Here is a 23,458-nt window from a genome sequence, read left to right on the forward strand (position 1 = left end):
ACCTCCATCAGTAACAATGTTTATCCTAATATTTGATTGCTTGTATTGATCACTCCAGTAACACACTGTACTTTAGGCCGATGAGGTTTATCGAGCCGGACTCAGAGAGGATAAGACAGAGAGAGAAAGGTTCTTCATACTTTAATTGAGTTCAAAAGTTGAGCCTTTCTCGCTTTTATGTCCACTTGAATGATGGCGACAGTGTGCATGTGCATGTGTGCATGTGCGTGCGTGTGTGTGTGTGTGTGTGTGTGTGTGTGTGTGTGTGTTGCAGCAGTCCATACATCAGCAGCAGCAGAATTTGAGCCAAATCATCTCTCTCTCTCTCTCTCTCTCACCATCAGCTGTGATTACTTTGGTAAAACAGCGCTGCGTCGCAGAGAACCAATTTTCCTAATGCACAGCCTTCAGAAACACACACACACACACACACACACACACACCTACACACAGCATGGTTATTGATGAGGTAAATGGGGAGGGGGGCAACAAGGGGGCACACACACTGCTGGGAAAGAGAGAGAGAGGGGGTGAGGATAGTGGGAGTGAGACAACAGGACGAGCTAGAGAGGGGACAAAGAGAGAGGGACAGCGGTGGGAGACAGGACTCTGGGTCGGAGGAGAGGAAGAAGAGGGACGGGAGATGACGAAGGGGCGGACGTTTCAGACGGAGCTGACGGAGCAGAGGACGGAGAGGGTTTACGGGTCTGATAAGGACACGTGATGCTGATCGTCTTTGTGCGAGGAGACAGACAGCGTGACGTTCCCCAAAGGTAGGGAGCAAAAGTCGGACATCTCACTCCCGGGGCTTTAGGGGAAACCAGAGGCAGCTTCATGAAGTCTGTCCCCGCCGGTGAAGCAGCAGAAGGCGGATGGGCGTGCGGATGTGGACGGATGCAACATGAATGATCTGAAGTGTGATGTTTGAGGGGAGAAGAACCGGCCTGATCCGAGCCCGTGGATGTACGACGACCCACCTGTCCAAGGAGAGAAGGGGCGACACTACTACTTTTTAAGAATACTCCAAGAAGAGTTTGGAATAGTTACCAACATCATGGGACTTTTCTCTCCACGTGGACACCAGGATTTTTTTTATTCACAGTCAGAACTTCTCGTTTGAGCGTTTGACCTGAGCTCCTCCTAAAGAAGAAGAGGGTGATCCTTCATCCAAAGATCTCCCTTTAAAGGCTCGCTGTCCGTTTGAGGTTCACATCTCTCTCAACGCTCACTGCTAAAAACTACATATCATCCCTGTGTGCTGTTTCTTGCAAAAACCTGCACTGCCCTCTCTTTAAGGCTAACAGGAAGTTAGCATGAAGCAGGAACATCTGGTACACTGAGTTTCAACATCTGCACAAAGCTATTACTCTTCCACCTGAAAGCTTGAAATAATGTTGAACCAAACATTTGGAATCTCCTCATAAGCCTGAACGTCCTACATGTTACTGTATAAAACCTGGAACCTCCTTTAAGCTTAAAATATTCACTCCTCACAGCTTCTAAAACATCCTAAATGTGGATTATTCTACTACAAACTCGTATTAAGGCTGTATATAAGGTTATGGTTGTTTTAAAACCAGATTTGGCAGGAAGTTACACATCTATAAAGGACCTCTGCTAGAAAAAAGAAAGGATAATTACAATCTGTCCTCGAGGTGGAACCTGTATTTAATGACAAAAATACACCAAAGACAATCTTTTTTCTTCCAAGCAGCGACTCTCTTCTTCTACCAGGATGTTAAAAACCAACACAAAGTGCTTCTGGTCTTCATGACGGGGAAAGAAAATGCTAAGTGGAGCGTTTTCTACCACCGGTAAACTTACGCAAGTCTGGAAAAACAAGAAAAAAGAAAGTCAAGTTTAAACTTGTCGCCGTCTGTGATTTTTCCGCGCCGAGCGTCTGCAGCATGGGACTCAGCTGCTTCAAGTCCTGGAAACATGACAGCACAGGCCACAAAGGTGACACACACACACACACACACATGCAGACACACTCAAATCATTGGTTAATCCCTCCAGATCGCACGCTGCGTGAGTCGTCCTTCAGTTCCAACTCTGAAATGCTGACTCAGGGTCTCCTTCATGCATACATGTGTTTGTGGGCGTGTGTGTGTGTGTGTGTGTGTGTGTGTGTGTGTTTGATGTGACTTTGAGAAGGACAGACATTATGGGACATGCGATGGGGGGGGGGGGGTCGTGCAACGATCTGTTTCTGAGATGTTCTGCCGCTTTGCTTCCACGTCACGTCTTCTGTCAGACTAATGGAGCGATTCATTTGATACTTTGCCTACTTGCTTCAGGATTCTCTGATTTGAAAACCGTTGTATTTGCACGGATCAAATAGGTTTAAATAACTTCAATAACACATTTGTTTGATTGACCTCAACCATCTTGAGACGTGACTCGTGTGTCGGTGCAGGAAACAGGGACGTGTTGGCCAGCCCGGGGTCCTACTTCTTCCTCTCGAACAGCGCCGGTCAGGGCGACGAGTGGCTGAAGAGCCTCAACAAGGGGGTCTGGATCCCTTTTACAGGTGCACACACACACAAACACACACACACTCTTTGGGTGCACACTTTATTTTGATGTTTACAAACAGTTTTTTGTGCCAAAAAAACGCATATATGCAGGTTCCCCCTAAACCTGAAGTATCTCTATGGTCTGTTTGAGTTTAAATGGACCACAATTTACTAAATGGGCTTCATGCTGTGTTGAAGAAGACATGAAACTAGAGATTGAGACCCTAAACTCATGCTTACAGCGTTTACTGAGGCAGTAAATCAAGTCCTTTTCTCATAGACTTCTATACGGCCAAAGGAGTCGCCCCCTGGTGGCCATTAAGGAGAATACAGGTTTAAGACGTTAAACCCGACGAAGGCCCAATAAGAACCCAAATCCATAAACAACAACACCGAGCACACATGGTTTCAACTGAAAATAAACTGGTTTGGGGGGCTTAGATTTTATTTATAAGCAGGTGATTTGTTTAACTTGTTTTATTTGACAAGGAAACACTTGGCGTTAACATTTACGTCTTCTAACAAAGTTTGTTGCCTCGCTGCGTTCGCGCTGGTGTCCTGAACGGCTTACGACCACTCGTCCTTCACCTGGTCACCGTGGTTCTGATTGGCTGTCTGGCTCCGGGGAGGAATCCCACTGAACCCTCGCTCCCTTGCAGGAGTCTTTGGGCAGCGTCTGGAGGAGACGGTGCTCTATGAGCGGCGGTACGGGCTGCGTTTGGTTCCTCTGGTGGTGGAGCAGTGTGTGAACTTCATCCGGGAGTGCGGGCTGCACGAGGTGGGCTTGTTTCGCCAGCCGGGACAGGCCAGTCTGGTCAAAGAGCTGCAGGAGGCCTTCGACGCGGGAGAGAGGCCGTCCTTCGACAGGTACAATGCATCGCCTTCTGGTTTCCTGATTCCTTTTTTCTTCACAAGTCACCTCATGTGTGTTTTTCCTGCAGTAGCACAGACGTCCACACGGTGGCGTCACTGCTAAAGCTGTACCTCCGACAGCTGCCAGAGCCCCTGGTTCCTTACAGACGCTACCAGGACTTCCTGCTGTGTGGTCAGAAGCTGTCGATTGAACGCACTCTTGTAAGTTGGTTCATTGTTTAAAGTTTTTTCGGAATAGAAGCACTACTACTGAGGCCTAACAAAGACCATTTGCACAGACCGGCATCTTTCTCTTCTCATTAGCATGATATTCCCTCGAGTGAACATTTAAACTACATGTCGTGCGTTGGAATCCCTCCTCCTGACTCATGTTGTCTTTCTCCTCTCAGGTTTTGGTAGAGTTGAGAAACCTTCTTCACGAGTTGCCAGTTGCAAACTTCAACCTACTCAACTTTATCTGCCAGTAAGAAGACAAACTATTGACTTCAAGACAAACTACGACTACACGTTGTTTTTTCAACTTACTTTAAATGCAGTTGAATATTGTATTGTATTTTTTTTTTTTAATAATTTGCAGAATTGATTATAACTAAATGGTGTCAACTGTTAATTAGCTTTTGTGTGCGTGAAGGTTTCTAAACGAGGTCCAGAGTTTCTCCAGCAGTAACAAGATGAGCGGACAGAACTTGGCCACTGTGTTTGGACCGAACATCCTCCGAGCCAAAGCTGAGGACCCACAAAGCATCATGGGAGGTAATAAAACACGAGAGAGTGATTTCGTTTCTGCATTGACCACGTTACAACCTTACAACCTATGTTTGTATCTGCATGTATCATGTATCGTATGTGGTAATAATAGTGGTACCTCTCTCTCTGTTCCCCAGGTGCGGCCCTGGTCCAGGTGCTGATGTTGGAGCTGATCAGAGAGCACGAGTCTCTGTTTGCCAAAGTGCCCCCGACCGCCCGCGCTCTCCCACCGCGAGGCTCGCATCGCTCGCCCGGCGCCCTGAGGCAGCCTCACCTCCAACCGCCGCTCTGCCTCCGCCAGCTGTCGATGCCTCTCATCGCGGAGCGCTCCGGAGAGGCGGGGCCGCCCTCCGCTGACGGACAGAACCTCGGGTACAACGAACCATCGCCCTTAATCCAACGCCGACCACGTCTCATTCGCGCTTATCACTCATACGCTGTTTGAAGTTCCCAGGGAAAAGCACGTGATGGACGACCCGTTCCAGCCATGAGCCTCACTGTGGGCTTTAAGTTAAAATAAGCACCTCTTTTACGCCTCTTATAACACGTTGATCCAGGGTTATGAAGCCTACCCTGTGGGTATTTTGATGGGGCTTTACTACTTTACCTCTTACATCCTGTTTTTATGCCAGTAGATGTGGTGAGAACAGATATTGATTTTATCGATGGTTAATTACGAGGAGCACTCGATTGCCTGGTTGCCTGTGCAACCCCGGCTCCTTCCGCCCATAAGACATTTAAAGAGATCGGCCCCCAGGTGGATGATCAGGAAAAGTTTAACCTTACTTTCCTTCCTATCTTCAGTTGTGTCTTCTCTGCTGCTGCCAAATCGGACCTGTCCTTTGGCCAGAAGAGATTTCTCGGCCATCGCTACACCTCGTCCCACCCAGAGAACTGCTTCTACCCCGTGCCATCCTCCAGTCAGCCCCTTCAACACCATTCCGACCGACACAACGTGGATTATCGCCAGCGGCACGTCGGGCGAGGACCGTCCTCTGCCAATGTTGACCCAGGAGAGGCAGACGCTGGTTTCTGGAGGCCCGGTGGCGCAGAGGAAGAGGGTGCAGCGCCAGGACCGGCCAGCGGGGGGAGCAGCGAGGCCCAGGAGGACAGCAACCTCTCTGCCTACGACAACCTGGACGGAGAGTCTCTACGTCACAGGATGGAGGACGCCGGGCATTTTGAAAGCGACCACCCAGGAGGCCACATCGGACCTCGCGGGGAGGATGCGGCGGTGGAGGGGATGGGGCATTCAAGGGACTCCTCGTCTTCGTGGTCTTCCTGCGAGGTTCTCCCGTTGGACGAGGGCGGTGAGGCCATGGCCCTGGTTTTTCCCGACGCATCACCAAAGACACCGACGACCCCAGAGCGGGTGGCGGGAGGGGAAAACGCCGGCAATGACCATCCTGGAGACTGCAACGACAGTGATGATAACGATGAGGACAATTATGGCGGTGATGACGGCGTCCACCACCTTAACTCCCCAGCTTCCTGTTCCGCAGCCAGTGACAGCCCTCTCAGTACGGGCAGCTCAGAGGTGTTCCTCCCCTCTGGTCCTCCAGCCCTCCGGGGGCCTGAGCCCGAGTCAAAGCCCGGGGATGCTCATTCAACCCTGGCCGAGCTGCAGCATCAGATGGCCCAGCAGAAAGCAGAGTACCAGACCAGGATACAGAGGTGAGACACCAGCACGAGGGCCTTCGAACTCGCACAAAGGCTACATGTCTCTACCGTGTGCTGTGTACGTGTGTGTGTGTGTGTGTGTGTGCGGCAGGTTGGAGCGCTGCAACGACGTGCTGGAGCGCCAGGTGGCGGTTCTGCGGGTCAGCCTGGAGCGGCAGAAGCGCAGCCGAAGCGTCGCCCAGATCAAAGTCCGCAACATGGAGCGAGCCAAGGCGGACGCCGACCTCCGAAACGAAACGCTGCAGAGAGAGATGCAGCTGTTCTTCCAGATGTACGGAGAGTCCAGGAGAAGGGGAGGGGGCGAGATAGGAAGAGGAGGCCGAGGGAGTCTCTGAGGATGGATGGGAGGTGTGAGGGTGGTGCAGAAGAGGATGTGACAGAAAGGGGTGGGGATACAGAGAATGAAAGGAGATGATTGGGAACTTGATCAATAAGTGGGAATTTGGAGGCATCAAATTTAAGGAGCTTGTCAATCCAGAAGTCAAAACTGTTTGGAGGTTGAACCCACAGTGCCTTCTACTAAAGAACAGAAAACTTTTTCTTTTCAGGGAGTTGAGGTATTATTCAACATAAAGGTCACTTTTGAGAAGACAAAGTTACTTCCGAACTGTTCAAAGACCTTTTCAAGATGTCTGAATACCACTACTGATCTCAGATGAGGAAAACAGACGATCAGAGATGCTGAGTCCATCGTCAGGTTCACACTAGAGCGGGTCTTTCGGAAAAGTTCCTTGTACCTTTTAATGGCATCGTCCAAAAGCACCAGAAAGAGTTTTTGCTATCGAAATGGAACGGACGAGACACCGATCTCTAAACCGACAAGCCACACGGCAATTCGGCACGTTGTGTTGTTGATTTCAGTTTGAGAGACAGACGACAGGAACATAAGTTCGGTTTACTTTGCATGAAGAAAACACTTCTACGCTCAACTAGGAAAATAAACTGAGTTAAAATCAGTGAATCTTTTAATGTGTTTTTCACTTGTTAAACCTTCATGACGCCCAACATGATGATGAGATCTATTAGTTAACCACAGAGGTCTGCTGGGAAATACAGTACTAATGGAGAAGAGAAAACCATGAATGTTTCTTTTTTATTTGCGAAAGAATGACAGATCCACAGCGAATATTTAAATGTCAACAGTCCTGCTTTGTCAAATATTACGCAAAATAGGTTGCAATCACACAGACTCTTGTTCGACTGATGACAACGTAACATTTATTTATTCAGAGACAGTATAAACAAAGGGAAATGTCTCTCTGCCATCCACTGGAAAAATATTGAACAGATGAACATAAACGTCACAACCACAGATTCAGATGAGATGCTTCAGTCAGGGAGCGATTCAAAGGGTAGTGTCACATGTAAAACACAGCAAAAAAATATTTCATATTCACAGCTGCTGAGTGCGTCAGGATCGGCCAACGTCTGACAGCAGAACTTTAAGTGTCAAAGGATATTTCTAGCACGAGGACAAACTACTGTGTGTAATAATTGCAAAATCATTAATAAGCGCGACACAACAACAGCCAAAGAGATGATTCACTTCATTTGACAGGTGAAATCATAGTGCTCATAAAGCGCTACCAAGCTACACGTCTTGCAGAAACCATGAAAAAAAATATTATCCTTCAGCTGTTGCTGCGGAAAGCCTCGGTTCCCTCAACGGTTCCTTCCGAACACTCGTGGAATCGTTCACAAACGACCGTTGACCAGCAGCAAAGCTAAACGCATTCTTAAACCCTCAATTTCTTTTCTCCAATATTCCACCTTTGAGTAACCAGTGACCTTAAAACGTGTCGGCGTGGGAGTCACATATCAAGCAGCTTCTACTGGTCCCAAATTAATTAATCTGTTGCTACAGTGGATGGTATTAAAAAAAAATCTATAAATTAAAACATCTGTATCAAAAAACAAATAAATGGAACGTTTCAGTAAGCGGGATTTCCTGAGACCTTTTTTATTTTGTTCTGTGGTTTAAGTTGAATTAAACTAAATTGAAGGACTTTAGTTCTCTTGCCAGCCGGCTTGTTGAAATGCCACTTTGAGAAGAAGAACATACTATCAACACAGAGGAAGAAGAGGTTTTTGCACATTGACATTGCATCCTGGAGGAAAGGGTAAACATGAGAGGCTTTATGTCTAGTGGGAATAAAGTGCATTATTATTTTCTTTTAAAACAAGGACCAGTCTTCTTCACTAAGTATCAGGATCAGCCAGTGGTCCTGCACTGCCAGCACCCTGCAGCTGCAACAGTAAAAAGACTGAAGGTCAAGGGAAGGTAGGATTCTCACTGCCAAGCAGCACAGGAGACGCATAAAAAATGGAAAGTTCTTAAAAACGTTGCATGTTGTAACTACTGCCGAACATGCAAAACCAACCAGGACCTTTCCTGCTAAATAAGATCATTTTTCTCTTCCGGTCGCGATGGTTTCGTTTATTTCTAGTCAAAAAAAAACGCTTGAAATGATAATTCGGCGCATTTCCGTCAAAGGGTTTGGAGTGAATAAACTCGGCTGTACCGACGAAACGTATTCGTTTCATCGTAGATTATTGAACTAGATAAAGAGAATAAAGGCTCAAACAACTCGGGATATTCAGTAAATCGTCAGGAAAATAAACAAAAGAACGTCACATTCAACAAACTGGTTGCAGAGAACTTTTGACTTCTTTTTTTTTTTCAATAAAACAAATTAGCCGGGACCCTCAGAAGCCGGAGGGCGTGAGCACGTTCATGTCTCTGGGTTTCAGCTTGTGCGGCCGCCCTCCCTGCCGGCGGCCCTCCACTGTGGGGATCTCCATTTTGGGGGGGTTCACCTGCTGGGCGGTGGGGTTGTCCGCCAGCCGCGCGGCCTGGGACTTCATCACCTCCATGGGGGTCGGCTTCTGGGCGCCGCGGTACGCCTGCAGCGCAAAGCCTGCTGGGAAAACAAGACGAGAGCTATGGTGAAATGGGCGAATTAAATAATCAACTAGAAATAAAAGCTTGAGGTTCAGATGGTTAAATAACAACCAGCTTGCAAGCAAATACAACAGATTGTTAAAATAAAATGTTCTACTTTGTTTTTATTCATATTCACTTGTTTATTTACTTCCTTTCCATTTCCTGTTTTTCTGAAGCTTTTCGAGTTGTTCTGATCGATTTAGTTTTATAACTGAGGCACCCTGGTTTGTTAAATAAACTATAACCTGCTTTTTGACTTGATTAGTTCAAACTAGTGTCTCCTCACAGCTTTCCTCGTGAAGATCTGTCCAAGCAAATTAACATCCTTGAATTTGAAAAGTTGATGTCATCTTAACTTAATAAACGTCGCAGGAGAGATGCACGACGTCTCAGCAGACGAGTCCCGCCATGAATTACATACCTGCGGTCATCTCGGAAAACAGAATTTGATCGATTCCATGTGAAATTGTGAGCGTTGTTTCTCAGCAGCCGTCAACAATCTGAGTTCCAACTGGTCTGATCCGACTTTCATAAACTGGCAGTAAGGTTTGGACCGTGTTTGCGGTCAGTCCTAAGTTCATGTGATCACCCATTAACCCAAATTCTTCACTCACGTTTCACCTCAACCAACAGGTGAAGTTTTTGCGTTTCCTCTTTCAGTCTGATTCCATTAATAAGACAAAAACTAAATGGTGTCGAGTACAGACCCAGAGCCTCGCAGGGAGGAGAGGTAGTTTACCTGAGGCCACAGGGTCTGATCCCAGGTCAGAGGTCGACTTCTGGACGACTGGCCGTGGTGCGAAAACGCTCCACCGCTCCACCGCCGTGTCGCCGGCGCCGAGATCCACACTGCTGTTTGAGGAGCTGACGCTGACTTCTGAACCGGTGCTGCCGAACCAGCCCCTTCAAACACACACACACACACACACACAGTGTAAACAAACAGCTCGGAAGTTTGGATCCAGGAATGGATTGTGCATGTGTGCACGTACCTGCGCTGCTGCTTCGGGGAGCTGTGAGGAGTGTTGGATGGAGTGGACTGAGTGGAGGAGCTCTGTCGATCTTCTCTGGCCTCCAGACTTTGAATCTGCAGTTTCTAAAATAACAACAAAGCAGAATTCCGTATTTAGTAGAATGAAACATTTCATTTCGCTGGATGCAGAGGTCATGACCTCATCATCGCGGCGGTTCTTAGTCGGTTGGGGAGGGATCACCTGGAGGGACTCGGGTATGCGGTGGTGGAGCCTGGTCTCCTCGGCGGTGAGGCCTTTGTGGGGGGTGTAGCTGGTGTCGGTGAGCCCCGCCTTCTGCTCGAACCTGTAGACGCTGTCGTGAGTCTGCTCTGTGGGGGAGGGTTTAAACAAGGTTTGGATTTAAAACATTTTAAATGATTGTGACTGACTGTAGCTGTGTGCTTTTCTACGCGTGTCACAGAAACATTTCACATTCGACTAAATTAGCGAATCGGTAGTCAGCTAGCTAATTGTAATAATAATATGCACTCAAGACATGTTGGACAAGAGTACAGAGAGTAAAAACGGGGTTGACAGGTCACGTACTGGTGATGAGAGAATTCATGATGACTGAAGAGGCCTTGGCCTTCACCGCAGCTGGCGCCCTGAAGAGGGCGCTGTCCGCCACTGTGGACTGACTCACTGCACCGCTCTCATCCTCCTGGAAGAGATTGACAAACAAACATGTCGTCGTCATCAGCCTCGTCCTCCTGCTCCTCCTCCTCTTCCTTATCTTCCTCATCAGCTAAGCTCAGCGGCGTCCTCTTGACAAAAAGAGCAGATTGACCAAACGAGCAGAGCAGCCTTCTTCCCGCCTCACCTCCGCCAGGCGCGTGAACTTCCTCTCCGGGATGACGGGTCGTCTCCACAGGTTGTTGATGCTGATGTCGTGGGGCGGCGTGGACATGGGGGCCTCCAGGTTGTCGTCATAGCTGAGGGCTCGCCGGGTCATCCCGATGGGAAGCCTCATCCCGCCCATCCCAGAATCCTCTATGGCTGCGGACGCAAACAGCCACGCAAACAGCTCTTGAACACGACCAAAAGGCAGCGAACACATTTAAACAAACGTCACACACTTTAATCATTTCAGACTTTGAACCGCGTCATTAATATACGTTGTTCATCAGAGGAATATTTTACTGAGAAAGATGGTGAAATACTAACTCGCGCTTTTACTTCTAAAACATTCAAATATAGTAAATCCTTTTTTTAGTCAACAAAAGAAAAATTAAAAATAACAGTTAACTTATCTTTCCTTATCTTTCTATGTGGATATAAACATACAACTAATGCGATAGGTGATTTTGTTTGATGTTAACCGTAGATCCCTATTTTAAAAAAGGACATTATTTATATCATATTATTCATTTGTTGATTCCAGCTTCCAAAATGAGAATGTTTTGGGGTTTATTTCCTCCTCTGACAGCACACTGATTATCGTTGAGCCGTGGATAAAACAGACACAGTCACAGTTGATGACATCCTCATCAACTGTGACACGTCCCGACAGACGTGTCAGAGACCGAACAACTAATGCAGAAAATAAAAGGGCCGATTAACCAAACGTGAAATGCTGGTTTGTTGCAGCACAAATTGACGCACCAAAGGGCGTCTGTCAGGAAAAGCCCTTAAGCGTCTGGTGCGAACTAGGCCTTAGTCATCACTGAGGCGGTTAGGAAAACCCATTTCTTTATGAAGCAATTCATGTGTTAAAACAAGAAACAGGTCCAGCAGATAACTTGCCACAAAGTTCAGAGCGCTCAGTTGACTAAATTGTGATTACGTTCTGTAAAGTAACAAACAGATGGCACCAAAACGTCGTGACCTCTGCAGGAGAAACTCACCTGGTAAATCCCGTGGACCGGACATGATGGCAGAGGGACAACAAAAGATCAACCAGGACAGAACCTGCACCGGAAAAAAAAACGTTTCTCTATCATCACTTATTCATGATGATGATTCATTCACAAAGGTGCCCGAGTTTCATTAAATATTAGAAGAGATATCCTATAACATTTTAACAATGAATAAGTGTACAATAGAGGATACGGACAATAGTGTAAGACAGAAGACGCAAAGGAAATAAGAGAAAGTAAAAAAAGAAGTATGAAAGAAGGGATGCACCAGTAACTAATGGAACATAAAACAGAATACCGACATTGTATAATATCGTGCAGAGGTCAATAACCAAGAAACAAAAGGTTCTCATTATTTATACTGTAAACAAATATAAATAGCTCCACTCGAACCAGAACCTCACCTTCCGGCTGCGTTTGCGTGACGTGGGCCGACTGGAGAAGTAGAAGCCACGAGTTACATCGGCATGTCTGAGACACCTGAAGACCTCTGGCAGTGCATTGTGGGTCAGCAGCCAGGCACGGGGAAGTAACTAAGGAGACAGCAGAGGCCAAAAGTCAACAAGGCAAACCCCCATTCTACTCTCTTCTCACACTGTTTGCAGTTTGCATTTAAATGAATCTCAGGATGAATCTCAGGAACGATTTCAAATGTAAACGGTTCCACCGACGTGACTCTAAACAACGTGGTCTTAGACAAACTCAAAGCGACAGTGATATTTCCAACATAAAAAGAAAAAGGTAAAGACAGAGAGGACGTGTACGACCAATGGAGCAGATGACAGCAGAAGTAACCAGAGGATAAAGGAGACATAACTCAGAGGCCTGCATCGACACTGGACAGAATAACGTATGCAATAGTAACGTGAGTCAATTAAATGATGCATCCACGTTGCATCTTGCGATTATTTCAAAATCGATTAACCTGAACGGTATTTTCTCACTTAATCGTTTGTCATCAACATCGCTTAAGCCAAAAAGAGGTCTTGAAACGCTCAAACCTGGAGGGCAACACACACGACTGGCTGGCATGCAGCGGTTCGGGGTTTAAAAACCGATGACGTGGGATGCTTGGCTGCATAATGGTGGACTAAACCAGCGGAGTCTTCTATTTAACCGTAATTAAGACCCTAAAGTCACATATCACCATAGCGAAAACATATGAATAGCCTAAGAACCTTTCACCTAGCGAATCCTAAAAGGGCCAATCGTGATGTGCATTTCGAGGACGGAGGAAACGAGACGAGCTAACCGATAGTTTTTAAAAATGTCATTTTTACTACTACTGACACTGCGTGGGGTCTTTTCACTTATCCCGAAATCATGAAGGGCGTCTACACATTCACAAAATGTGTAAATAAAATATTTAACAGTTTCGTACGCCAACCAAGAAGGGTTTTATCGCTCAAACACGAATGTTTCCGGTGTAGTTTGGTGGCGGCTCGGCGGGCGACGCACCACAGAGCGGAACCGGTCTGGGCTGGATGGAGGACGACAAAATGACAAACGGCGACTAACGGTCGACCAAAACTGTGCTGTAAGCGTATTCTGCGCCGTCTGGCCTCACCGGAAAGTCGGGGGGGGGATTCAGGCCGACGATTTAGACAACGATGAGCCTCCAATGCCGACTTGTTCACGCAGGAGACAACGAAGTTGTTCGGTAGCGGCCATTATTGTGCCCGATAAAAATAAAGCCACTTCCTCGATCGGTGGAACGATAAAAATCTCGTTGTCTGTTCTCGTTGCGTATCGCGAGAGTTGAACTCACACACGCGTGTGAGCGAGGTAACGATTATTCACATTACATTAAATTTCATGTCACTTATGAAGTGACTAACAAAGTGACCAGGGACTACTGGTTGGCCCGTAATACAACTGGGAGATAAAGAGAAGAAAAACATAATGTTCACTGTTAATAATAATAATAAAAATTAATTATCTTCTGTTAAAAATAAATATTGCACCGTTTACAGTGTCGATTATATGCCAAACAGAGCAACATTTTTAATGAAAAATCTTCTCCGTTGTCAGACTGATGTAAGTCACAGGAATAAAGAATCCTTCTGTCTACAGGTTGAATTGGATGATGCCAGTTCATCTGTAATTATATATGTATCTGTAATTTTAGAATGGGAACCTGGATCTGGATTTAGAACCCACATCATGACATGTGTTCTCCCTCTTGACTCAGAAGACCAATAGAGACCCACAAGACGAGCCGACGACCGCAAAACCCTCCTGCTTAGAAAGTCACCATGGGTGACGACTTCAATGTCCTCCGGCTGGACGGATGCTTTTGCGACGCGGTCATCAGAGTCCAGGGCGTATCGTTTAACATCCACCGGGTGATCATGTCAAACTGCAGCCCGTACCTGCACCTGTGAGTTCTAATATCAACGTGTTACACACACACTTGAGATATTTGACTCAACACACAAATGGAGAATCGGTTCTCAGCAGCAAATTATGAAATAATATGAATGAATATAATATTAGTGACATTTATTCCACTCATTAATTTTGTGAATGCTTACTTTAAAAACAGCATTATTGTTATTTATGTGAAGATAAATCACCATCGGTGTGTGTTCGTCCTGACCCGCAGGAATGTCTTCAGATGTGCGTCACCTAAAGACCAAAAGGTCTTCGACATACCCGGCATCTCTCCCGACATGATGCAGCTCATCGTTGAGTTTGCATACACCGGCTCTGTTTCTGTGACGGAGGAAAACGTGCAGGAGCTGCTGCTGGCAGCCCAACAGCTCCAAGTGGCGCACATCGTGCAAACTTGTGTCGACTTCCTGGTGGAGCAGCTCTGCCCGAGGAACTGCGTCGGCCTCCTTCAGTTCTCCAACCTCTGCCTCTCCTCCAGGCTGCGGGACAAGGCCTACCGCCACGTCATTGATCACTTTGACGAGGTCGTTTTCTCTGAAGAGTTCCCGCAGCTCTCTGTGCAAGAACTCACCGGCATCCTCGCTAGTGACGACCTGAATGTGAATAAAGAGAGCACCGCGTACGACGCCGTCCTCCGCTGGATTGCCAACGGACCCGAAGATCGGAAAGAACACATCACGGGGCTCATGTCTAAGGTATGGACATTTATTTTCACTCTATGTAGTTGAACTGCCTGTATCCGGAAGTGACGGAGAATAAAACCACCGGAGGCCAGAACAAGTCCAGTTAAAGGGGGGTTTTGTGTAGTTTGGGTTGTTAAAAACAAAGTCACATTAACTGCCAGGTTATTTGGTGACTGACGTCTTGCATCATCAGCACAACCTGGAGCAACACGGGAAAATGAGATTTCAGAGACTGTCAGCAAGTCACGCTGCACTTTACTGCGCCTTATTGATTCGTCTACCTTCCCTGGTGTCACCAGGAGCCCGTGAGAAATTAGTCGAGACTGCAACTTCCAGATTGTCATGGTTGCGACGTTTCATTAGGACAACAGTGGCCTCGCGCAACAAACAAAACACACCAGTTGTTAAGCGTGTTAAGTTTCACCAGCCCAAACTGAGACGAGCATGCAAATGCATCCCGGTTTGTTTGAATCATACCAGAAGAAGGTCAAAAGAGAAAGCCCCTGCAGAAATTGCTACTCATGACTCAAGACTGAAGGCAGTACGCAATACGCAATACGTTAATCCTAATTTCAAATATTGGCGTTGGATCCCAGGACATTTTTCGATGGTCTTCAGTAGGAACAAATGGGCTTGGTTCCACAGTGAGAAGCTGAGAGAATCTGAGTATCAAAAGAACAAATGGCGTTGAGCTTTTAAAATTACTTTGACACTGACAAAAATATAGAATGTCACCAGTCGACCAGGTGATTGTAAGAAGCTAAAAGGTCTCGTTACTTGACTGAGTACGGCCCATTGAGTTAATTTCAAATATTCTGTCCTGTCCTCTCTGTGCAGGTCCGGCTGGGCTTGACGGGAATGGACTTCATCATTACCAGAGTGATGCAGAATGAGTTGATCAGCAACAACCCCGAGTGCCGGGATTTGGTCCTGGAAGCCGTCAAATGCTTACAAAACATCACGTCCAAGAGACCTTCTGGGTCTCACCTCTCCAGCACGTCGAACCGCCCTCGCCTGCCCAACGCCGTCATGTTGGCCATCGGCGGCTGGAGCGGCGGCGGCCCGACAAACGGCGTCGAGGCGTACGACATCCGCGCAGACCACTGGATCAACGTGACGGTCGCCCAGGAGCGCCCGCACGCCTACCACGGCACGGCCCTCCTCGACGGGAGCGTCTACTGCGTCGGTGGCTTCGACCGGGCGGAGCAACTGAACAGCGTGCGCAGGTTTGACCTGAGCGCGCACACCTGGCACGAAGTGTCGCCCATGATCGACCGCCGGTGCTACGTGAGCGTCACCGCGCTGGACGGCTACATCTACGCCATGGGGGGCTACGATGGGTACGCGCGACTTTGCACCGCGGAGCGCTTCTGGCCCGAGGCCAACCAGTGGAGCCCCATTGCACCGATGCAGGAGCACAGGAGCGACGCCAGCAGCGCCACGCTCCACAGCGCGGTGGGTGAATAGAAACAACCCGCCGGGTGTAGTTGAGAGTCCCCGGAACTTATCTGATCGAAAAAAAGACTGCGGTGTTGTGAAGGAAACCAAGTTATAATATAAAAGTAAAGTTGAACAATGAGTGTTTCCGTTTGACCTTTTGATGTTGTTTGGAAGTAAATGGAGATTTGGACAGAGGGCCGTGTCCCCCTATTGGCTGTCTGAAGGAATGCATGATGCTGGGTGCATGGACGGGATAAGAAGCGCACTCGTAATACTGCAGTTTAACATTTAACATAGTTAACTACCTATTATATGCATTGTCTTACATTGTCTCTTGTCCTAGGTTTTGTAATAATAATTTGAAGAAATATTGGCAAGCTCCCGTTGAAGCGGAGAAAGGTGATTCTTTGCTTAAAAGCCCTGCTGTTAATGCCCCTGGTGGTCTTCCCAGGTATACATTTGTGGTGGTTTCAATGGGAACGAGGTCCTGCAAACGTGCGAGTGTTACAGCCCAGAGACGAACCAGTGGACAATGATCCGCCCCATGAGCTGCCAGCGCAGTGGAATCGGCACCGTTGCTCATGCGGGCCGCGTCTATGCGGTGAGCACACGAGACGGTGACGCGCTAACGTGAAGAGGTTTGGACACCGGTTGTCTCCGTTCAAACGTTCCCGCCCTTTGTTTGTCCTTGTCTCTCCCGTAGGTCGGCGGCTTTGACGGCCTCAGCCGTCTGTCCTCGGCAGAGGCCTACAACCCTCGCACCGACACCTGGCTGGAAGTAAAGTCCATGATGACGCCGCGCAGCAACTTCGGCATCGCGGTGCTGGACAACCACGTCTTCGTTGTCGGGGGCTTCAACGGCTTCGAAACGGTCAACAACGTGGAGCGCTACGACGCGACGACCGACACGTGGGCGGCCGCTTGCAAGATGGACATCTCCCGCAGTGCCCTGAGCTGCTGCGTGGCGTCTCCGCTGCCCAACATGGCCGAGTACGTGGTGTCCCGCGACCTCCTGCCGCGTAATGATTCGGACGACGCGTGCAGCGAACCAGAGGACTCGGACGCTCGGATGCTCCTGACCTGCGACATCTTCCAGCCGGGAGGAGAACTAGTTGACCACATTTAATCTTGCATTGACCTGGTGTTGCTAAGAGTGATTAATAATTATTTAGAATTTCAAAATAAAGAGTTAGTGTATCAATGGGATCATTTAGCTCCTAAAAAAAAAAAAAGAGTACGCCAAAATCATCATTTACCATCTCAAACTATGTGTATCATCGCATTCCATCGAGCTTCCAAGACCATTAAAGGAAATATATATTATACCACAACTATCAATCAATTACTTGTCTTATATTTGTCCATTAAACATTATTATTTTTTTCATATTCATGTCTTTTTTTATCTAATCGGACAACGTTTTCAGATGAGCCTAAAATATTCAGCTGAAATACCCTTCAAATATGCGTGGAATGCAGGTAATTTACAAGTCAAATTCAAATGCAGGTGAAACGTAGATGGAATGCAGGTGAAACAGCTGACTGACTGTGACATCGATCTCCACCCGTCACTCCCTTCACACTCCACAATGCACACGCCAAGATTTGAATGACCACCGGGTTCCAACACATATATAACCAGTAAGTAGCCGATTTGGATTGGAGAATCAGTACTTTTAAATCACTCGTGAAAAACAACAGACTGGCTTTCATCGGATGACTTTGCTTTACCCCTTTTCGTTTTATCATCATTTTTATTAATTGATTTTCATTTATTCATTGGTGTGTTCTTGACTTATCAAGTCATTGGCATTAGAGAGTTTAACTTTCCCATAGTTGTTCTTGCTTTTCCTTATTTTTGATCTTTCAGTTGCTTGATTTTCTAAAAGGCTGTAATAAATAAAGAAGTTACATTGTTCCTATGAGACTTGTGCACTCAACAAAAGGTTCACTTCAACCAGCCAGGTGGGCCTTCCTTCCCCCGTGATCCCTCCCACCTCCCGGGGGGAGCAGAGCGCCTCCCCCCTCCGGCTCCGCCCCCCGCCCCGTAGAACAACTCCTCCAACCGGACTTTCCTCTCCAGTCTACCGGGCAGAGGAGGAAGTTGAACCGCGCCGGAAAAAAACAAGCGGAGAGTTTCTATTTGAGAAACTTTTTTAAACCGATCTCCCCTTTCTCCTTCGAACAGGACGTTAAAAACAAAGATGTCCGTCCACTCGAACCGGACGACTACGACGAGGTACCGGACCGTGAACGTGGCCTCCTCCCCGCAGCCCGCCCGGGCCGGCACGGTGTCCTCCAGCGGCTCGGTGTCCTCCAGCGGTTCGTTGTCCTCCAGCGGCTTGGTGTCCACGGGGCAGCCCCTGGTGCAGCAGACGGCGCTGAACGGCTCCTACGAGACGATGCGCTACCTGGTCCCGGTGCAGCAGCAGCAGCTGCGGGCGCAGCAGCACTCGTTCGTCCCGGTGCAGCAGCAGCAGCACTCGTTCATCCCGGTGCAGCAGCAGCAGCAGTCGTTCATCCCGGTGCAGCAGCAGCAGTCGTTCATCCCGGTGCAGCAGCAGCAGCAGTCGTTCATCCCGGTGCAGCAGCAGCAGCAGCAGTCCTACTACATCATGCAGCGGCCCATGGTGCAGCAGATGGTGGCCCCGGTGTACCTGCAGACTCTCCCCCGCATGAGCAACAGCAGCCTGGAGACCAGCGACGTGACGGTTCACCTGCAGAGCCCGGCGCAGGTGAGCGGCCTCCCGGTGGAAACGCCCTTTTAAGAATGAAAATGTGAAAAAAATGTCATAAAATAAAGTAAAAATAAATCTCATTTAGAGAAACGGAGCTCTGACGTGACATCCTAAAGGTCAGAGGTCACGGCAATGTGGCGAACAGGAGGGAAAACAAACAGCTACGTGGGTTGACAGATATCGGGTTAAAGCAGATAACATACAACACGTGAATTTAAATAGTTTCATGGCGTGGGAGGAACAAACAGACCTTCAAAGTTGTCACCGGGTCATTTGAAGCTATAAAGTGGTCGTTCAAATGTAATAAATGTTTTTTATATAAAAAAAGCACGCTTTTATCAGCTGTAATATATCTAATAATTAAGTAAGCAACACCTTTTGATGAACTAAATAAATCCAGAGCGTAATGTAATATTTAGTACGTTTAAAAATATTTTTTATGCAAACCGATGAAGATAAACTGGGTTAATAGTAAATATTCCTCATGAAATTGTTACGTGTGAATGTTGTAGTTTAAGAAATTGTTCTCATCGTGTAATGCAGAAAACTTATTATATATTAACATTAATTAACATATATAATATTATATGTTATTATTCTTTTAATTTAAGCTTAAATACATTTAAATGACAACATCATGGAAAGCTATTACATTATTAGTTGTGCCATTTATTAGCCCTCGACCTGTAGTGTGAAATAAAGTCAGTGAAGAGCAAAACCAAGTATGTGTTCATGTCCCTTTATCACTCGTAATTGATGAGAAGCTCGTTAATTGGACATCGTGCGGCGAAGGCCTGTGAAAAGTACACCACCGTCAACGTCTCCTCATTGCAGAGGAATAAAAAGCTGAAAATGACGCATTGTGTGTGTATATATGTGGACATGCTTCAGTGATGTGTATTTGTTTTATATATGTGAACATGCTTCAGTGGTGTGTATGTGTGTATGTGGACATGCTTCAGTGGTGTGTATGTGTGTATGTGAACATGCTTCAGTGGTGTGTGTGTGTGTGTATGTGGACATGCTTCAGTGGTGTGTGTGTGTATATACGTGGACATGCTTCGTGGTGTGTATGTGTGTATATACGTGGACATGCTTCAGTGGTGTGTATGTGTGTATATGTGAACATGCTTCAGTGGTGTGTATGTGTGTATATACGTGGACATGCTTCAGGGGTGTGTATGTGTGTATATATGTGGACATGCTTCAGTGGTGTGTATGTGAACATGCTTCAGTGGTGTGTATGTGTGTATATGTGAACATGCTTCAGTGGTGTGTATGTGTGTATATGTGAACATGCTTCAGGGGTGTGTATGTGTGTATATGTGAACATGCTTCAGTGGTGTGTATGTGTGTATATATGTGGACATGCTTCAGGGGTGTGTATGTGTGTATATGTGAACATGCTTCAGTGGTGTGTATGTGTGTATGTGGACATGCTTCAGTGGTGTGTATGTGTGTATATATGTGAACATGCTTCAGTGGTGTGTTCAGTCTTAAACAATTTAAAACTTTGTCGTCTATGTTTACATCTTGAAGAGCACTTATCCGCCCTAGTATTTCCAAAAACCCCTCAATATGTGTCAAAATCGTATCTGCAGAAAACCCACGTTGATCGATTTGATCTGCTAATGCTAGCATGCTACCTCGGAGCCCTCCGATGTCTTCCATTATGTCAACACTCACGTCCCTTAGCCAGCCTTCTTTTGCACACGGCTCTGTTGTCTGTTCTGAATGTTAGATTTAGCCACGCTCCCTGATTTGCATATAAGAACGTGAAATGTAAAACGGCATTGTGAAATAAAAGACTCTGGAAATGAAAAGTAGCATTATGAAATAAAAGTACCACGAAATGAAAAGTGGCATTATCAAATAAAAGTACCATGAAATGAAAAGTGGCATTATCAAATAAAAGTACCATGAAATGAAAAGTGGCATTATCAAATAAAAGTACCATGAAATAATTAAATGTATTTAATATTTATGTATTTATTGCCTCATTTATTTATTTCATGATGTATTTCAAATGCATATTTCATGTATTTACGTATTTATTCATTTATTTAATTTAGACTAAAACGGCATTCCATATCAGTGACGTGTATGCATGTATATATGTGAACATGCTTCAGTGACGTGTATGCGTGTATATATGTGAACATGCTTCAGTGACGTGTATGCGTGTATATATGTGAACATGCTTCAGTGACGTGTATGCGTGTATATATGTGAACATGCTTCAGTGACGTGTATGCGTGTATATATGTGAACATGCTTCAGTGACGTGTATGCGTGTATATATGTGAACATGCTTCAGTGACGTGTATGCGTGTATATATGTGAACATGCTTCAGTGACGTGTATGCGTGTATATATGTGAACATGCTTCAGTGATTGGCTCATTCATTCTGACACCATGCACTGAATTTTCACAGCTCATGGCGAATAAAACAAACACTCATTTAAACACAGCAGGCACCGTAGAGGTCAGAGTTCATGCATTTGTGTAACATGTATGGCGGTTTTGAAGATGAAAACATTGACTCCACTTCCATTATTGTGGTTTTGATGTGTTTGAATCCTCCTCACTGCTTTGGGCTCGGGGTCATTCGCTGGAGGAATTAGAAACTCTGGCCTCTCCCTCCGTTTGTCAGTTGGCTCCTCTCTGATTAATAGAGTTTCACTAGATGAAGGTGCGGTCATTCTGATCAATGGGAACTGAGGCGAGCCGCACCTGCAGAGGACGCTGTGATGAATCCCCCGCTTGCTGAGCGTGTTTGCCCGTTTGCCCGCCGGGTGGTTTACAAAAGCTCACATTCGAATCATATTTTCTCCCCCCACAACTTTCTCATTGATAAAAGTAATCCGTTTCTAGCGTCATGTGTCAGGATTCCCTCTGCTTAATAATTTACTTAAAGCGAGTTCTGTGGTTGGAGTCACATTGCTGCGAGCTTGTGCAGACGTGTTCCACGCCGCGCCCGTCTGACCGCCCCCCCCCCCCAGCAGGCGCACCCTGCAGATAACGCAGCTACGCCCTCTGAGATCAGACAGCGGCCTTCATTCGTCTCACATGATGTGTTGATCTTGGACACATGATTGTATCAGGATCGATATAACTCTATATAACTCAAAGTATAAGAGGAGGGAGAAAGGCAATGATTCCGTAAAACCAAAAAGCTGATGTCTGGTTGTTGAAAATAATTAGTCGGTTAAGCGGATGGAAGCCTGTGATGGTCATTTTTTTTTTTTATTTATGTTCTGGCTTTGTTCTTGAAAGTCATAGAACGCGAAATCAAGAGATTGCTTGATAATGAAAATGAGTTGCTTCAACGACTGTGGAGATGCACGCCGTCGATGCGTCTCCACACTCGTTGTCTGAGGCTCAGACGTTGGTTTTCCGTTTAAACGTGACTCTTTATCTTTGTGTGCGATGTTCCAGAGCCCCAGCAGGAAGTCGTTCGTGTTCAGCCAGTCGTCCAGTCCCATCAAGAGCCCCGAGCCGAGCGCCGAGGAGGAGGCAAGGACACACACACACACACACACGCGCACACACACACACACCACAATTCTTCCCATGAAAGCCGTGTTGTTGGTGAAGAACCTGGCAACCACACAAGTATGTGTGAGAACTCAAGTCTTGTTATTTTAGTTTAGCTCAGTCATTCTGTCGTCCAATAGAAAACTTCCAATTGGTCTTTCTCCTTCCCGGTAATAAGTCCAGAGTCCCAAGTCAAGTGAAAGAAAGATTTATTAGTATTTTTAGACCGTTTTTGATCTCACTTCCCTGAAACCACGGTGAGCATGAAAGCTTCGACGTGTGTTTTGTACAAAAAGAACTTCTGCTGTTTAAAACTGGGCGGCGGTTGGCTGAAAAGTGAACAAAGTCTTTGATTAAAGGAACCGAGGTTCAAGTCTAAACTAACAAAACCAGGCTTCCCGTGGCTCCTTTATCTGCTCTGACTTCTCTGCATCTCCTTCGAGCTGTTGGTGCCCCCCCCTCCAGATGTAAGCGCATTCTTTGTGGAGAGCAAGGAGGTGTTTCCTCAGGAAAATAATAGCTGGTCCGGAGCCGACACGCCCCGTGGGCGTGAAACCACAACATCCACAACACGGGAGTATAAAATAAGGCGGCATCTCCGCATGTCCTCCCGTAGCCCTGCCCTGCCTCCACATTCACGCTTTTTACAACCACACTTTGTTCACACTCACAGCAACTGTCGCAACGGCGCCCGGCCCTTTCGGGGGTTTGGGTGTGTCCCGGGCCGCCTGCTTTCCCAGAGGCCTTTGCTGCCGCGCACGGCCGGCATGCCTCTTCAATTTTTAACCTGACGCGTCATGTTCAAAGCTGTAGGGAGGTTCGCGGATTTAATAGCGCCGCTTCGTTCCCGAGAAGGTCGCGCGTTCAAACGTTAGCGCGTTAAATGTTAAATTATATCTTATTCTACTCCAGGTGTTCTCCGTGAGTCCCTTCCAACCTCTCCAGGTGTGATTGTCTTCAATCGGGTTCAGTGAATCCTTCTGCTCACAAAGTAAAACGTTTATTTCTTCTCCTCCGAAGCTCGACACGCACAC

At 46.8% G+C, this 23,458-nt stretch overlaps 4 protein-coding genes across 5 annotated transcripts in view; 3 read left to right on the top strand and 1 right to left on the bottom strand.

Moving 5' to 3' along the window:
- The first annotated feature begins 1,237 nt into the window (after nt 1-1,237).
- LOC120822392 (rho GTPase-activating protein 24) lies at nt 1,238-7,496 on the top strand. Its single transcript, XM_040182024.2, has 9 exons — nt 1,238-1,959; nt 2,420-2,533; nt 3,179-3,386; nt 3,461-3,593; nt 3,782-3,855; nt 4,024-4,145; nt 4,277-4,511; nt 4,944-5,813; nt 5,911-7,496. The coding sequence occupies exons 1-9, from the start codon at nt 1,908-1,910 to the stop codon at nt 6,152-6,154; spliced, it is 2,052 nt and encodes a 683-aa protein (XP_040037958.2). The 5' UTR covers nt 1,238-1,907; the 3' UTR covers nt 6,155-7,496.
- On the bottom strand, nt 7,015-13,444 carry LOC120822394 (putative monooxygenase p33MONOX). Of its 2 annotated transcripts, none has more exons than XM_040182029.2 (9): nt 13,200-13,444; nt 12,037-12,165; nt 11,621-11,684; nt 10,597-10,772; nt 10,323-10,437; nt 9,978-10,105; nt 9,756-9,859; nt 9,503-9,666; nt 7,015-8,737 (listed from the first exon to the last, which is right to left on the bottom strand). In XM_040182029.2, exons 3-9 carry the CDS (start codon nt 11,643-11,645, stop codon nt 8,526-8,528), a joined length of 924 nt encoding a protein of 307 aa, XP_040037963.1. In that variant the 5' UTR covers nt 11,646-11,684; nt 12,037-12,165; nt 13,200-13,444; the 3' UTR covers nt 7,015-8,525. The 2 variants fall into 2 exon arrangements, with proteins under 2 accessions (XP_040037963.1, XP_040037962.1); XM_040182028.2 differs by having other exon boundaries at nt 7,015-8,740; nt 13,200-13,413.
- LOC120822393 (kelch-like protein 10) lies at nt 12,170-17,534 on the top strand. Its single transcript, XM_040182025.2, has 6 exons — nt 12,170-12,497; nt 13,824-14,012; nt 14,238-14,721; nt 15,547-16,164; nt 16,601-16,750; nt 16,853-17,534. The coding sequence occupies exons 2-6, from the start codon at nt 13,888-13,890 to the stop codon at nt 17,273-17,275; spliced, it is 1,800 nt and encodes a 599-aa protein (XP_040037959.2). The 5' UTR covers nt 12,170-12,497; nt 13,824-13,887; the 3' UTR covers nt 17,276-17,534.
- Nucleotides 17,535-17,877: 343 nt separating this feature from the next.
- Nucleotides 17,878-23,458, top strand: part of pof1b (POF1B actin binding protein) — a 15,114-nt gene continuing 9,533 nt past the window's right edge. The window contains exons 1-2 of the mRNA XM_040182664.2: nt 17,878-18,883; nt 22,326-22,403. Coding sequence (XP_040038598.2) covers nt 18,353-18,883; nt 22,326-22,403 — 609 coding nt within the window. The 5' untranslated portion in view covers nt 17,878-18,352. The remainder of the gene's footprint in view (nt 18,884-22,325; nt 22,404-23,458) is intronic.

Source organism: Gasterosteus aculeatus, chromosome 7, assembly GCF_964276395.1.
Source record: "Gasterosteus aculeatus chromosome 7, fGasAcu3.hap1.1, whole genome shotgun sequence".
NCBI lineage: Eukaryota > Metazoa > Chordata > Actinopteri > Perciformes > Gasterosteidae > Gasterosteus > Gasterosteus aculeatus.

Coding starts and splice junctions, on each gene's coding strand:
- LOC120822393 (XM_040182025.2), top strand. CDS start 13,888: ATGGGTGACGACTTCAATGTCCTCCGGCTGGACGGATGCTTTTGCGAC. Junction 14,722..15,546: donor TCACGGGGCTCATGTCTAAG/GTATGGACATTT, acceptor CTCTCTGTGCAG/GTCCGGCTGGGCTTGACGGG. Junction 16,751..16,852: donor ATGCGGGCCGCGTCTATGCG/GTGAGCACACGA, acceptor TCTCTCCCGTAG/GTCGGCGGCTTTGACGGCCT.
- LOC120822392 (XM_040182024.2), top strand. CDS start 1,908: ATGGGACTCAGCTGCTTCAAGTCCTGGAAACATGACAGCACAGGCCAC. Junction 1,960..2,419: donor TGACAGCACAGGCCACAAAG/GTGACACACACA, acceptor GTGTCGGTGCAG/GAAACAGGGACGTGTTGGCC. Junction 3,387..3,460: donor GAGAGGCCGTCCTTCGACAG/GTACAATGCATC, acceptor TTTTTCCTGCAG/TAGCACAGACGTCCACACGG.
- LOC120822394 (XM_040182028.2), bottom strand. CDS start 11,645: ATGTCCGGTCCACGGGATTTACCAG. Junction 10,773..11,620: donor CGGTCCACGGGATTTACCAG/GTGAGTTTCTCC, acceptor TTGCGTCCGCAG/CCATAGAGGATTCTGGGATG. Junction 10,438..10,596: donor AGTTCACGCGCCTGGCGGAG/GTGAGGCGGGAA, acceptor AATCTCTTCCAG/GAGGATGAGAGCGGTGCAGT.